Source organism: Myotis daubentonii, chromosome 19 (genome assembly GCF_963259705.1).
Source record: "Myotis daubentonii chromosome 19, mMyoDau2.1, whole genome shotgun sequence".
NCBI lineage: Eukaryota > Metazoa > Chordata > Mammalia > Chiroptera > Vespertilionidae > Myotis > Myotis daubentonii.
The window spans coordinates 27,150,118-27,166,150 of NC_081858.1; the positions used below are offsets into that span (position 1 = coordinate 27,150,118).

The following is a 16,033-nucleotide window of genomic DNA, read 5'->3' on the forward strand; positions in this document are numbered from 1 at the left end:
CGAATAACTTGGGAGAAATTTGCTCAGGAAAGACAAATCCCAGTATCTTGGGTTCCAGAGGAGCCGTAGGGCGCACTTAGAAGGGAGGGCTGAAGGCAAACCCATTTCTTCCGGGAGGACCACGGCCCGCGGTGCCGCGTCTCCGAGAGGCAGAGGAAGAAACCCCGTTTTATGTTCGTCAGGTCCATTGTGTCAGAGGCGTTTCAGTGCCACGTGGCTGCGTGGATTTGGCTCCGCGGACAGAGTGTCGGCGAAGGGCCCCGGGTTCCATTCTGGTCAAGGACACGTGCCCCAGGGCGTGCAGGAGGCAGCCGATCAGTGATTCTCTCTCCTCATCGATGTTTCTCTCTTCCTCCCTCTCCCTTCCTCTGTGAAACCAATAAAAACATATTTTAAAAATAAATAAATCAATAACAGGGCCTTCTCCTCCTCCGCCTGGGGCTCTCCCCCCCCTCCCCCCCCCTGTCCCCCGGGAAGCACCAACGTGCTGCTCCTTCCTTCCCGGACCCTGGCCGCTGCTGTGCTTGCCCCGCGCAGGCCTCCTGGGAGCGAGGTGACGAGGCTTCTAGAAGGTTAATTGATTACTTAGGAATTTTTTTTATTAAAAAATAAAGAAGAGAGAAGGCGATCCTGCCGAACCCGCTGGTCCTGCTCAGGCCGTTCCCTGGGGAGCAGGCACATGCTCCCTGAGGACGGACGCCTTCGTCCACGTGTATCTGGGGGGGGGGGGGGGGCAGTGCCTCTGAATGGCCACCGTTAGAATGTAACTCACTTCACGCCTCAGCGAAGGATTCAGACCCTAGAAACAGACTAACAATCCCATTCCCATTTCAGGGGAACAGAGGGAGAGGGACAGGGAGACCGAGGGGCAGGGGAGAGGAAGGCACGAAAGTAAGTGCTTTTTAAAATAAGTATTTTATTATTGATTTCAGAGGCGAAGGGAGAGGGAGAGACAGAAACTTCCATGATGAGAGAATCATGGGCTGGCTGCCTCCTGCGCGCCCCCTACTGGGGATCGAGGCCATCAACGGGGCATGTGCCCTGACCAGGGATCCAACCTTGACCTCCTGGTTCATAGGTCATCGCTCAACCACTGAGCCACGCCGGCTGGTTTTTCCTGACGCATCTCCACGTTTAGTTAGACCAGGGTCTCGGTGTGACAAATGCACCACAAACCCCACACCCAGCGCACACCTGCTCCTCCTCCTGACCTCACCGGTGTCGGGGGCATCCCCGCCTCTCAGAGCTGCTGTCCTCCACCTGACACTCTGGCCATTGCTTCCACCCTCCCGGCCTGGGGTTCAGCCGGTCGCCTCCCTGTGTCCTGACTCGGGACACGTGCCACCCCACCTCTCCCAGTTTTCTCTGCTGTCACTTCCTCCAGCTGCCCCAGAATGCCCCTTCAAGGTCTCCCTGTCCCGTTTCATCCTAGAACTTTCCGCAGAGCTAAGTCTCTAACGTGCAGCACTGGCACAGGCGCAGCCGGATTAAAACATCCGAGCACACAGGGCAGGGTCTCAGTGTAGCCGGAGAAGGCATAGGCCCGCGCTGCCTGTCCCCCTGGAGCCAATTCAGCGGAGACGGGGAGGAATCATATGAGCGTTGATTCCCATCCCGCCGCAGCCTGGGGGAGCAGCGGGTCACCCACAGAAACCTGCTCTGCCCCCCATAAGCCCGCTGCTTGTATTGGGGAGAAGGACAAGGATTACAGGGGACGTAGGCAATGGGTGTGCCAAATGGCAGTTCACAGGTAATGGGGGCTGGAGATTTGCAAAGGCCTGTGGGTGTGCAAAGGCTGGGGGTCTTCAAAGGGCTGGCAGCTCTGGGTTCTGCAACCAGGTTGGTCATCTTTCCATGATCACAGGCAGCTCCCTGGTGGGGAGGATGGGCCGCAATCCCAGGTGAGCTCCCGGGTCCCACCTGCCTTCTCTAATCTGAACAAAATCACAGCGAACAGAGCAGCATCCATCTCTCCCCCGTGCTCTGTTCCTGCCCGTCCCCTGCTCTGGCAGAGTGAGCATCCCTCCCCCTCCATCTGCTCCCGGGAAGGTCTGTGTCCCCTTCATGAGAGTCCCTTCACGCCCAGCACCCAGAGCGAGCCCCTCCTCTGAGCCGCCCGCAGGGACAGATCCTCTTTGCTCTCTGTTCCCCTCGCTGTGTCCTTAGCTGCACAGCAGCCCCAGGCTCTCCTGGGTCAGGGTGCCTGTGCGCCAGAATCAGGGACGGTCACACCAAGGCCGCACCTGAGGGATGAGTCTCAGGTGCTGGAAGCACAGGCGTCGAGGACACGGGTGAAGCAGGTTTTGGAGCAGGTCGAGGGTAAAGGGACTCGCCTGGGACCAGCAGAGGGCGCCGCGAGACCGTGTATGAGGGTTTCTGCAAACCAGGGGCTCCCAGCTGGGTGGCCCTCCAGGGACCCCAGGCCCCAGGGCTGGGCCCTTTGATTCTTATGAGAACTGGGCAGGCCTGTCGTCTCTGGGCCTGACCGAGGCCCCTGCACGTGGCTGTGTGTGGCCCGAGCAGCTGCATCCTCCAGCGCCGCCCGTGCGGACACTAGTGCACCAGGCTGGCCTCCCTGGGCAGGGGCCCCAGACCCCACTGTGCCCCTGGGAGAAGGGCAGGGGGTGGGGCACATTTGCATGAGCAGCCCCTCCTCTGCGAAGCCAGCTGGGCAGGGATAAGAGGAGCCTGGAGCCTGGAGCAGCTCAGCCTCTGCTCTGAGGACCCAGGATCAGCTGTGAGCACCATGGCCTGGACCCCTGTGCTCCTCGTGCTCCTCGCTCACTGCACAGGTAGGCACGGGCCTCAGGGGCTCGGAGCACCTTTCCCCTGAGCCTTCTATTCACTCCCATGTGTCTGTGTCTGCAGGGTCCCTCTCCCAGCCGGTGCTGACTCAGCCGCCCTCCCTCTCCGCATCTCCGGGAGCCACAGCCAGACTCCCCTGCACCCTGAGCAGTGACCTCAGTGTTGGTGGTAAATACATATACTGGTACCAGCAGAAGCCAGGGAGCCCTCCCCGGTTTTTTTTGTACTACTACTCAGACTCAGACAAGAAGCTGGGACCTGGGGTCCCCAGTCGAGTCTCTGGGTCCAAAGACGCCTCGACCAACACAGCACATCTGCTCATCTCGGGGCTGCAGCCTGAGGACGAGGCCGACTATTACTGTCAGGTGTATAGCAGTAGTGCTAAGCACAGTGACACACACAGATGGGGAAGTGCGACAAAAACCTCAGCCTCCTTGCTCCAAGCTCCTGACACATCTACTGAGGCAGGAAATGCCTGACTGGTCACCACAGGCCTAAGCCCCGGGGTTTGTGGTTGAAACGATGCTGGGAGCGTAGGTACTAAGTATCCACAAAGGAAGAGAGGGAAGGGGACAGACCCTGTTAAGCACAGTACACGTGGGAGCAGAGCCACTGGCTTCCCTAGGAAGGAACCGCCTCACACCCTCCAGGGAACCCCTGGTCCGTTCCCACAGATCAGGGGGAGGGGATAAGACAACAAAGGGGGCGGCGAGCACATGCGCTGCAGGAGCCAGGATGGCACAGAGAGGCCGGACAGGCCACCTGGGAAAGGATCCGACGGGAAGAGACGCAATCCCAGAAGATCCGAGAAATAGGTTGGTTCCGGTGGAGCCTTCAGCAGCCCAGGGAGCTTAGGAAACGGACTGGTTAGTTGGCCAAGGGCCCCCGGTCCTTCCCAAGCCTGAGATACGATATGATGCAGTCAGCTCACAAACAAGTGCCCTCCCCGCTCTGTAACACCCCCTTGCCCTGTGCACTCACTCACACAGTCTCTCTGAAGCAGGGATGTTGGTCTAGCAGCCGCCTGGGGCCCACGGACCACCGGGCTCCAAGGGCTGAGCTTTCGTAAGGCGCAGGGTCTCTGGGCCTTGGCCCCATTTCTGGCCCCGATGAGGACAGATTGGACTTTCTATGGGGGAGTGGACGGAGACGGGACGCTGGGAGTAGGGGCAGCCAGCTGACGCTCACCACGCCACAGCCCCCTGGGTCCTGGGATGCTTTCCCTGAGACCCCGTGAAAGCAGTTTCCACTGGCCAGGATTCCGCACTGGGACTCTTTCCTCTCTTAGTGTGGAAGGCGCATGATGACTCTTAAACGTTAAGACGAACTAAATGTATGCCAATATGATCACAACAATGCCCGTGAAACACAGGCGGAACTGACAACATATTTTCCATAGTAGCAAACGAATGGGACAGAAGGTGAAGTCCACCCACATGACAATCAGGGGCCCCGATATTTCTTAGGAAAGATCAGGCTTCACCACCCTTGTGTGTGTGTGTATGTGTGTCTCTGTGTGTGTCTGTGGGCGTCTATGTGTGTGCGCATGTGTGTCTGTGTACCTCTGTGTGTGTGTGTGTGTGTGTGTGTGTGTGTGGCAGAGAGTAACCAGGGGATTCTATGATCCTATGATTACAGCCCCCAGGCCTTGGCTTGTTTCTCCAAAGGACAAAGCTAACCACAGAGAGATTCTACCTTCCAGCCTGTCGTTCCAGCAAGAAGAAGATTTCATGGAGCCCGGCCACCATGGCTCAGTGGTTGAGCGTCGACCTATGAACTAGGCCAGTGATGGCGAACCTATGACACGCGTGTCAGAGGTGACACGCAAACTCATTTTTTTGGTTGATTTTTCTTTGTTAAATGGCATTGAAATATATAAAATAAATACCAAAACTATAAATCTTTGTTTTACTACGGTTGCAAATATCAAAACATTTCTATATGTGACACGGCACCAGAGTTCAGTTAGGGTTTTTCAAAATGCTGACACGCTGAGCTCAGAAGGTTCGCCATCACTGGCCTAGGAGGTCACAATTCACTCCCAGTCAGGGCACATACCTGGGCTGCAGGTTCCATCCCTAGTGTGGGGCATGTAGGAGGCCTGGGGAAGGTCCCAGCAGCTGCCTCCTCCCTCGTGTTTCCCAGGGGGACACTCTGAGACTCACCCCAGAGCTCTAGTCTGTCTAACAGCCCAGCTCAGGCTTGGTGGTGGTGGTTGGGGGGGATGGGAGGGTGGGGAGGAGGCAGTCAGTGTGGCACAGGTTCTCCAGGAAGGAAACATTTATTTGTGTGCGCGGCCCCTCCCCTTGGAGGCCCGTGAAGATAAGAGAGGCCTGGACCAGGGGCTGCAGCTCAGGTCACAGCCGGGCTGCTGGCACCATGGCCTGGACTCCTCTGCTCCTCATGCTCCTCGCTCACTGCACAGGTAGGCACAGGCCTGGGGACCAGGGGCATCCCTGCTGCACTCCCGCCTGGCTCAGAACCTGGGAAATGTCCCCATTTCTCGCCTTATCACCCACCCCTGTCTGTGTCTGCAGGGTCCCTCTCCCAGCCGGTGCTGACTCAGCCGCCCTCCCTCTCTGCATCTCCGGGAGCCACAGCCAGACTCCCCTGCACCCTGAGCAGTAGCGCTGTCGTTGCGGGCTACCATATCTCCTGGTACCAGCAGAAGCCAGGGAGCCCTCCCTGGTTTCTCCTGAGATATAAAGATGACTCAGATAAGGGCCAGGGCTCCGGGGTCCCCAGCTACTTCTCTGGAACCAAAGACGCCTCGGCCAATGCGGGGCTCCTGCTCATTTCGGGGCTGCAGCCTGAGGACGAGGCTGAGTATTACTGTGCGACTTACCACGGCAACAGTAACACTTACACGGTGCCCCAGGGCCACGGGGAAGTGAGCCTCAAACCCTCACGGTGCCCTTCCTGCCCGGGGCTGTCACCCCTGACCTGCCTGGAGCCCCGTCTAAGTCAGGGTGACAGCCCTTGTCACTCACTCAGGGGCCATCTCTTTTCCTGGGACCCAGGGCTGAGCAATGTTTTCCTCACCGTCCTCCGTGGACAATGTTGTTTACCCATTGGCAGTATCTTCCCAGCCTGATCATGTCAACATGGATGTACAAAAGGTCGTAGGACTACCTGGCCCTCCAGGGGGCTGATGGGTAAGGAAGGAGGTGGCTGAACCTGACAGGGGCAGAAATGGAATGTTGGGGAGCAGCTGGAATTGTAAGAAAGGTTCACCCTGCTCTGTTCACCGTGACTGTGTTGTTCTGATTAAAGGAGGCGCCTTCTCACCTGGCTGGGGGTTGCACCGGGGACCTGGGAGCTCAGCTGGGGTTGCGGCCCATCCTCCCCATCAGGGAGCTGCCTGTGATCATGGGAAGATGACCCGCCTGGTTGCAGAACCCAGAGCCACCAGCCCTTTGAAGACCCCCAGCCTTTGTGAATCTCCAGCCCCATTACCTGTGAACCGCCCATTTGGCACACCCATTGCCTACGTCCCCTGTAACCCTGGTCCTTCTCCCCAATACAAGCAGCGGGCTTATGGGGGGCAGAGCAGGTTTCTGTGGGTGACCCCCTGCTCCCCCAGGCTGCGGCAGGAAGGGAATCAACGCTCATATGATTCCTCCCCGTCTCCGCTGAATTGGCTCCAGGGGGGACAGGCAGCGCGGCCCAGTCAGGCGTGAATCCGAGGGTGGGTGGTCTGAGTGCTTCTGTTGGGCCGCTGGGTCGGGCAGGCCCCAAGCCCACCTCCCCGGAAACTGCGCCAAGAAACAGTTTGCATTCCCTCCGCTGTGCTGACTGCGGCCTGTTTCCCGCAACTGTTGCCGCCTCCTGAGGCCCCCGGGAAGCAGGTGTCTGTGGCTCCCGGGAGGCTGAGCGAACAGGATCCTCTCCCCGTTGAAAGGTGACTGGTGAGCTCTCTGTGTCCCAGGTGCCCCCAAAGGCTCCCTCAGCACCGAGGCAGGATCGGCCATCACCGCCTTCGACTTCATCCCCGGGCCACGCCGAGATGTCCGTGAGGCCGGGACTCTCAGCGACTGGGCCACTCCAGGGATGCGGCAGACAGGAATTTTTACCTGAAGGACTTACACGTCTCTTCTGAAGCACAAGCAAATCCAAAGCAATGCCAGCTGCGCTGGCCGGTTTGGCTCCGTGGATAGAATGTTGGCCTGTGGACTGAAGGGTCCCAGGTTCGATTCTGGTCCAGGGCACATGCCCGGGTTGCGGACTCGGTCCCCGGTAGGGGGCGTGCAGGAGGCAGCTGATCAATGAATCTCTCTCATCATTGATGTTTCTCCCTCTCTCTCCTTCTCCCTTCCTCTCTGAACTCAATAAAAATATATTTAAAAACTAAATACTAAAAGCTCTGTATCTGGTCATTACCAGCCACTGACGCTGTGCTATGAGAGAAAAACTAATGTGGCACAAGGAGCACCTGGTGGACGGTGCTGGCGGGGGGAGGGGGGTCTGAGGGGGGGGCAAAGAGGCCGATCAATAGGAGCGCTATCCAGTTTGGGGGGTTTCCAAAATGAGCAGGAGTGAGTTGGACGTAGGTGAGGCCCCAACACGGATGCTCAGAGGTTCTCGGCCCCCGGGGATCCCAGGCCGCTTCTCTGGCTCCGAGTTGGGGACACCAGCTGTCTGACCATCACGGCCCCCCGCCGGAGGACGAGGCTCATGGCTGCCGTGCAGCGTTGGGGGCAGCATGGAGGCTGGCCACGAAGGGGCGAAGCTGCGAGGAGGGGCTCAGGAGGAGGACACTGCCGTCCCAGGGGCCCCGGCTGAGCCCTTCCTTCGCCGTCCTCAGTGCCTGTGTTTCCTGACTCAACAGCTCCGTCTCTAGAGCGTCCCATGTGGCAGACCCAGTCTGCTCATGTCACAATATCAACTCCAGTACTTCCTTAGAGCCGTAACCTGGTCAATTTCTGTGGGAATAAGGCCGTTACCTGAATTGTATATATTTTAATATGTAATATATGAAAAATAAATTTTTAAAAATATAGTTTTAAATTTATTTCAGAGAGGAAGGGAGAGGGGGAGAGAGAGAGAAACATCCATGATGAGAGAGAATCAGTGATCGGCTGCCCCCTGCTGGGGATTAAGCACACAACCTGGAAACCAAACTGGCCAGGACGAGGCCATGTCTTTAAATTAAGGAATAAGACCTCGGGACGCCTGCAGTACAATCAGGGATCCCTGGGGGGTGAGAAGTCCCTGTCCTGAGAGGGAGCGGGTGGGAAAGGCAGGGCTGAATTCCAGAGCCTCAGTCTCCCTGCTCAGCTCCAGGTCACCCATCTGGTCATTAGTGAATCTGGACCCTGGACCAGCAGGGGGCGCTGTGGGTCCGTCCCTGGGTCAGTGAGGGCCCTCAGCTGGGAAGCCAGGGTGGCGAACCTGCTTTGTGCCTCTGCTCTGTGCTCACTGGGGACCAGCAGCTCTGACCTCCCAGGGCCCAGGGAGAGGCCCCCCCTCCCCAGCCACACCGCTTTCACCGCATTTATCCCCGGGGACACAGGAGGAGGGAGCATTTGCATGAAGGGCTCCCCTGGGCCCTCCCAGGAGGGGACAGGATAAGAGAGACAGAGCGGGCCTCTCAGGTCTGAGGCTCAGAAGCAGAGCTTGGGCGACTCCACCATGGCCTGGGCCCCTCTCCTCCTCGCCCTCCTCGCTCACAGCTCAGGTGACTGACTGGGGGAGGCGGGACAGGGAGGATGGGGCACCTGGGGAGACACTGTTCCCTTCTCCTGAGCGCCCGCCCTGAGAAATGACCTCAGCCCCACTGTGTGTCTGTGTCCTTTGTTCCAGGGTCCGGGGTGCGGGCCGGGCTGACGCAGGAAGCCTCGCTGTCGGGGTCTCTGGGCCAGAAGGTCACCCTGTCCTGCACGGGGAACAGCAACAATGTTGGAAGCTATGGTGTAGGCTGGTACCAGCAGGTCACGGGCGCCGCCCCCAAAACGGTGATGCTTGGCACCTCCCGGCCCTCGGGGATCCCGGATCGGTTCTCTGGCTCCAAGTCTGGCAACACGGCTTCGCTGGTCATCACGGGCCTGCAGCCCGAGGACGAGGCTGATTATTACTGTTCAACATGGGACAACGGCATCAGCAATCACACACTGCTCCACACCCACGGGGAACTGAGACAAAAACCCACCTGTTCCCCCTGATCGCCCCTGAATGCCGAGAGACAGAAGCAGTGGCTGTGGCAGACTCTACAGCAGCGGTTCTCAACCTGTGGGCGTGACCCTTTTGGGGGTTGAACGACCCTTTCACAGGAGTCGCCTAAGACCATCAGAAAACACATACATAATTACATACTGTTTTTGTGATTAATCACACTGCTTTAATTATGTTCGATTTGTAACAATGAAATTGGGGGTCACCACAACATGAGGAGCTGTATTAAAGGGTCGCGGCATTAGGAAGGTTGAGAACCACTGCCCTACAGGGTCCGACTCAAGAGTCATTCTGAGCACAGACTTCCTTTATTATTTCATTAATTTCTTAATCCTCATCCGAGGATATTTTCCCATCGATTTTTAGAGTTGGAGAGAGAGGGAGAGACAGAGAGAAACATTGATGTGAGAGAAGCACATTGATTGGTTGCCTCCTGCAGGGGCCCTGACCAGGGCCCAGGCACAGAGGAGCCTGCTACTGAAGTACATGCATGTGACCAGGATTGAACCCGGGACCCTTTGGTCTGCAGGCCGACACTCTATCCAATGAGCCACACCGGTTAGAGTTCACAGGCCCACTTTACATAGCTAGGAAGGGGTGATCTCTCTCAAATTGTTTTTTATCCCAACTTCATTGTGATATGGTTTGCATGCCCTAAATATCACAGGTTGAATGTGCACAATAGACCAGCATTTAGTACATGTGCAGAGCGCTGTAACCATCCCGTATTCTAGTTGTAGATTTTCCTTAGTCCTCAGAGAAGGCCTCACACGTACTAATAACCATGCCCATCACACCCCTGCCAGTCCCGGGTAACTGCAGACTCACTCCCTGGATTTACATATTTCCTATGAGGGCATTTCACACGGATGGAACTGGAAAATAGGTAGCCCTTTGTGGCTATTGTTTCTTTGAATGCTTTTTAAAAATATATTTTTATTGATTTCAGAGAGGATAGGAGAGGGAGGGAGAGAGATAGAAACACCAATGATGAGAGAGAATCATTGATTGTCTGCCTCCAGCATGCTCTCCACTAGGGTTGGAGCCCACAACCCAGGCATGTGCCCTTGAACCTGTGACCCTTCAGTCCACAGGCTATCGCTATATCCACTGAGCCACACATTCTGAATAATGTACTTGAGGCCCATCCATACTGGGACATGGTAAACAGTCCAATTATTTTTTAATAAATAATATGGCAATGTCTGAGCACACCAGCGTTTGTTGACGCTTCTGCTGATGGGCATTTGAGGGGTTTTCATCTGTGGCTGCTATGCATTGCGCTGCTGGGACTGTGCAGCAGGTATGGCTTGTTTTGCTTTTAGAAGATGTATGTTTGCATTTCTCCTGGGAGACACTTAGGAGTGGGATCACGGAGACATAGGATGACATGACAAGACAGCTTTTGCGTCACCGGTGGATCTTTCCCAATATGGCTGCGTTGCTTGTTGTTTGTTTTTCCCACAATGACCAGGGTTCTGATTCCTCCAAGACTGCACCCACCATGGTCACCACGTCTCACGTTCACACGGCCCTGCTGGCCTGGGGAGGTGACGTGTCACTGCAGTTCTCACTGGTCCTTCTCCAACGACCAACGACGATGAGCATCCTTCCATGTGCCACATGCTCTTCTCAGTTAGAAGATCCAAGGATCTGCGGTGGTTTGACTGAGTTCTTGCTGAAATCACACACCCAGGCGGTGCTCCTGTCTGCACAACAGGAGTTCTCGAATTCCTCAGAGACAATGGGTGGGCAGCAGGAGGCCTGTCATCTCCCATTAGGCCCAGGCAAGGGGAAGGTCTACTGGATGGGCCCTGATGGGCCCTGCAGCCTGAGGATTCACTGGAGCCCCCTGAGCGCTCCCCTGCCTCACACTCGCCTTGTATTGTATCACCCCCGGCCCGTTCCTAGAGTTGTTGTTCTCGCCTGACGTCCAGGCAGAGACAGATGGACAGTCACACCCCCAGGACACATGTGCATGAAGAAACAAGGCCTATGCGTGCCTTGGACACAGGATCACAGACACTTGGGGATGGGAGACCCAGTTCCAACAATGAGGCCTGAGCCCGCAGAGCTCTGGGGCTTCCCCATGGGGACCCCGATCCCTCTGCTCTTCCCCCTCCTCCCTCGCTGGACAAGCGGTTTCATTAGAGGGACAGGAAGGATGTCAGTTTGGGACACGTGCACTGCTCACCCCCCTTACATCCCAATCCCTTGCTCACCCTCCCATTCTTCCTGCCCCACAGCAGAAGGGAAAGGGAAAGGGGCCATTACAATGTCCTGTGTGATGTTCACGCCAACTTGTTCACACTCAATGTTGTTCAAATTTCTGAGAAAGCTCCTATGTTGTTACATCAGATGTGCGTAGGTATCCCATAATTCCATGGAAACACTGTCACTTTTTCTCCTGAAAACCCCATTTAATATAAAACTACCCCATAGAACTGATGGCCTCTTAGAACAACAGAGAGAGGCCATCCCTGCCTGGAGGTGCAACTGTCTGTGTGAGCACCCCCAGCCCTGTCTCCAAACAGTGTTAATGGGACAGGGTCCAGGACTGAGTCGGGGAGACCCCAGTCCCTTCACAGCCCAGACCTGACATCCTTGTGAACTCACCACTGGAAGGAGAGTGACTGCTAAGATCCTCCAAAGAAGAAAAAAAGGGTTTCACTGAGGAAGGATCAGTGTTCCCAAGAGTGGGGTTGGATTTGGTGTGAACTAGATCGCTGGGGCCGGGCAGATGGGGTGGACACTCCACTTCATCCTTCAGCCTCACACCCTCCAGGGAAGGAAGTTAGGAATCAGGTCACCAGGGCACTGACTTGGTGACAGAGTCAACCCCCTCCCTCAGCGTCTCAGTCGCCATGCAGCCTGGTCTGTGTGAGGTCCCGGCTTCTATCTCTTTGGGGACTTTCCCCAGGGGACAGCAGGGTGCCCCTGGGGCAGGACTAGGGGGAAGCTGATTTGCATGAGGCCCTTCTCCCCTAATGGGTGAGGGAGGCATGAAAAGGCCCAGGACTCCCCCCTGCAGCCCAGGAGCCTGAGGAGCCACATCCTGTGAGTGTCCCCACCATGGTCTGGACGGTGCTTCTGCTCCAGCTCCTGGCGCACAGCTCAGGTCAGAGGAAGGGCCTCTGCACCCTTGGGGAACACGGAACAGCAGGGTCTCAGGGTGACCTTGGTCCCTCATAACACCTGTCTCTCTCCTGTTGGTTTCAGGGGTGGATTCTCAGACTGTGGTGACCCAGGAGCCGTCAATGTCAGTATCACCAGGAGGGACAGTCACACTCACCTGTGGCCTCAGCTCGGGGGCAGTTTCTACTAGTAACTACCCTGGCTGGTTCCAGCAGACCCCAGGCAAGCCTCCCCGCCAGCTCATCTACCAAACAAACAAGCGCCTCTCTGGGGTCCCTGATCGCTTCTCTGGCTCCATCTCTGGGAACAAAGCCGCCCTCACCATCTCAGGAGCCCACCCGGAGGACGAGGCCGACTATTACTGTGGTCTGCACACAGGTGGTAGTAGTAGTTACTATTGACACAGTGATGTAAACCCACGGGGAAGTGCAACCAGAACCTCCTCATGGGCTCAGACTGGCTCAGCCTTTGATGCAAAAAAAGCCTGAAGGTGGAAATGGCCAACACACCATGGGAAGGGGGCTCCCAGGCCCCATTCTCCTGTCCAGGGATTCGTGGTCATGTGCCTCCTCAGTGTCTCCCAGGGCATGTCCATCCTGTCATGAGACTCCTGCAAGAATGGCCTTTCCCTCTTCCTCTCTGCCCATAGTTACAGGGACGGGCTTATCTCCCAACTGGATCAACCTACAGTGAGACTCAGTGACCCCACTGTGAGGTGCAAGTCTCCTCTGACTCAAAGAGCATTGACAACACAGCCCCAGATTTGGAAAGCTATTCCCTGAGTCGCTGGCGTAATTAAACAGTGTCCCTCCATTTCTTTAAAGCGTCGCTTGGTTTTTCTTGGGTCTTCTGTAACAGAAGCACGTGCTTTCTCAAGACAGTTCCCTGCTAACTGTATCTAGAGGGTAATTTGAGCTCAAGCTGTTGTTACACTAAAATGTCACCGAGGCAGGTGAACAGGACTGCTTTTACTACTGGAGTAGAAGAGTCCCTTAGCCTCTCTTCCACAGACACCTGTGTCCGAGCAAGCTGATCCCCTGTGGTCAGGGTCAGCGGGTCAGCCCGGCACTGGAGCAGCACTCTCCTTCTCTTGTTGCCTTCCTTACTCCACACCAAGCAATAAACTCAAAATGCATGAAAGACTGAAATGTAACCTTGAAATCATAAAAGTCCCCTCCCCCCCAAAAAAGTAAGCAGGAAAATCTCTGACATTAATGTTACCAACATTTTTTCTAATACATTTCCTCAGGCAAGGAAAGCAAAAGGAAAAATTATCCAATGGGATACAGCAAACTAAAGGGTTTTTTTCACAGGAAAGGAAATCATCAACCAAACAAAAAGACAGCCTCCAGTGACAGAATGGAAGTAGATATTCACCAACGATCAGCGCAGAAAGGGGTTCATGTCCAACATATATAAGAGCTCACACAACTCAACACCAAGGGAAGAAAGCAAACCCACAACACAACCCAATTAAAAATGGCAGCGGACCTGAATAGACTTCTCCAAAAAGAACACTCAGAGGCCAACAGACATAGGAAAACGGTAAGAACTTTGACCCCCTACCTCACACAATACACAAAATTTACTCCAGATGGATTCTTGGTCCAAATGTGAAAACGCTTCGAAGAAACCACATAAGGCTATTTTCATAATCTTGGCAAAGAGAAGGCAGAAAGATCCCAACGATGAAAAAAAAGGGGTTTTGTAAGTTGCACTTCATGAAAAGCAAAAGCAGGTGCTTATCAAAACACACCCAGAAGAAAGTGAAAGGCAAGCTACAGGGTGTGGAAAGAAAAAATCAAAGAAATGGAAGCAATGGATGACCACTCACTCTTCCTATTTCCCATCACCCTCCTCTCCAGGAAACCTCCAGGAGGGGCACCCATTCTCTCAGAGGGGAGCAGAGTGTGACAAGCTCAGAGCTTCAGCCTGAAGGGGCTACGGGCTCTCGAGGCGCCAGAAAGGTTGCTTCACCAGGAAATAGTTCCTGGTTAGGGGAGCTGCTTTCTGACACAGGACCCAGTGGGAGGAGCAGGAAAGAGCAGATTCCCACAAGGCACCGCACAGCCCTGCACTGAGAGGGAGGGGGTGGGAAAGGCAGGGCTCAATTCCAGAGCCTCAGTCTCCCTGCTCAGCTCCAGGTCACCCATCTGGTCATTAGTGAATCTGGACCCTGGACCAGCAGGGGGCGCTGTGGGTCTGTCCCTGGGTCAGTGAGGGCCCTCAGCTGGGAAGCCAGGGTGGCGAACCTGCTTTGTGCCTCTGCTCTGTGCTGACTGGGGACCAGCAGCTCTGACCTCCCAGGGCCCCGGGAGAGGCCCCCCTCCCCAGCCACACCGCTTTCACCGCATTTATCCCCGGGGACACAGGAGGAGGGAGCATTTGCATGAAGGGCTCCCCTGGGCCCTCCCAGGAGGGGACAGGATAAGAGAGACAGAGTGGGCCTCTCAGGTCTGAGGCTCAGAAGCAGAGCTTGGGCGTCTCCACCATGGCCTGGGCCCCTCTCCTCCTCGCCCTCCTCGCTCACAGCTCAGGTGACTGACTGGGGGAGGCGGGACAGGGAGGATGGGGCACCTGGGGAGACACTGTTCCCTTCTCCTGAGCGCCCGCCCTGAGAAATGACCTCAGCCCCACTGTGTGTCTGTGTCCTTTGTTCCAGGGTCCGGGGTGCGGGCCGGGCTGACGCAGGAAGCCTCGCTGTCGGGGTCTCTGGGCCAGAAGGTCACCCTGTCCTGCACGGGGAACAGCAACAATGTTGGAGCACGTACTGTGGGCTGGTACCAGCAGGTCACGGGCGCTGCCCCCAAAACGGTGATGCTCGGCACCTCCCGGCCCTCGGGGATCCCGGATCGGTTCTCTGGCTCCAAGTCCGGCAACACGGCTTCGCTGGTCATCACGGGCCTGCAGCCCGAGGACGAGGCTGATTATTACTGTTCAACATGGGACAACGGCATCAGTAATCACACACTGCTCCACACCCACGGGGAACTGGGACAAAAACCCACCTGTTCCCCCTGATCGCCCCTGAATGCCGAGAGACAGAAGCGGTGGCTGTGGCCAACCCTATAGTGTCTGACCCAAGAGCCTTTCTGAGCACAGACTCATTTTATTATTCTATTAATTTCTTTAATCCTCACCTGAGGATATTTTCCCATGAATTTTTAGAGAGAGACATCGATGTGAGAGAAGCACATTGATTGGTTGCCTCCTGCAGGAGCCCCGACCAGGGCCCAGGCTGCAAAGGAGCCTGCAACTGAGGTACATGCCCTTGACCATGATTGAACTCGGGACTCTTTGGTCTGCAGGCCGACGCTCTATCCGTAGAGCCACACCAGCCAAGGCACACAGCCCACTTAAAATAGGTAGTGAGAGGTGATCTCTCTCAAAATGTTTTTTTTATCCCAACTTCAGTGTGATATGGTTTGCATGCCCTAAATGTCACTGGTTTAATATGCACAATAGACTACCATTTAGTATATGTGCAGAGTGGTGTAACCATCCCATGGTCTAGTTGTAACGTTTCCCTTAGTCCTCAGAGAGGGTCCAACGCATACTAATCATGCCCATCACAGCCCTGCCAGTCCCGGGTAACTGCTGCCTCACTCTCTGGATTTACATATTTCCTATGAGGGCATTTCACACGGATGGAACTGGAAAACAGGTAGCCCTTTGTGGCTATTGTTTCTTTGAATTCTTTTTAAAAATATATTTTTATTGATTTCAGAGAGGAAGAAAGAAATAGAAACACCCATGATGAGAGAGAATCATTGATTGGCACCTCCTGCATGTCTCCCGTTGGAGAGAGAGCCCACAACCCAAGCATCTGCCCTGACAAGGAATCAAACCTGAGACCTTTAGTCCATCTGCTGACACTCTATCCACTGAGCCAAAACACCAAGGACAGTTTCTATTAATTCTT

General features: G+C 55.6%; 4 gene segments (V, D, J or C); all 4 read left to right on the forward strand.

Annotated features, from left to right (window-relative positions):
- Positions 1-2,687: 2,687 nt before the first annotated feature.
- On the forward strand, positions 2,688-6,882 carry LOC132222248 (immunoglobulin lambda variable 5-39-like). The segment is given in 4 exon segments: positions 2,688-2,792; positions 5,343-5,695; positions 6,159-6,303; positions 6,734-6,882. Coding segments are annotated over 4 exon segments (693 nt in total).
- A 1,467-nt stretch (positions 6,883-8,349) lies between these two features.
- On the forward strand, positions 8,350-8,966 carry LOC132222249 (immunoglobulin lambda variable 1-40-like). The segment is given in 2 exon segments: positions 8,350-8,482; positions 8,608-8,966. Coding segments are annotated over 2 exon segments (405 nt in total).
- A 2,995-nt stretch (positions 8,967-11,961) lies between these two features.
- LOC132221917 (immunoglobulin lambda variable 8-61-like) lies at positions 11,962-12,527 on the forward strand. The segment is given in 2 exon segments: positions 11,962-12,094; positions 12,196-12,527. Coding segments are annotated over 2 exon segments (363 nt in total).
- Positions 12,528-14,512: 1,985 nt separating this feature from the next.
- Positions 14,513-15,132, forward strand: LOC132222250 (immunoglobulin lambda variable 1-40-like). The segment is given in 2 exon segments: positions 14,513-14,648; positions 14,774-15,132. Coding segments are annotated over 2 exon segments (405 nt in total).
- The last annotated feature ends 901 nt before the right edge of the window (positions 15,133-16,033 follow it).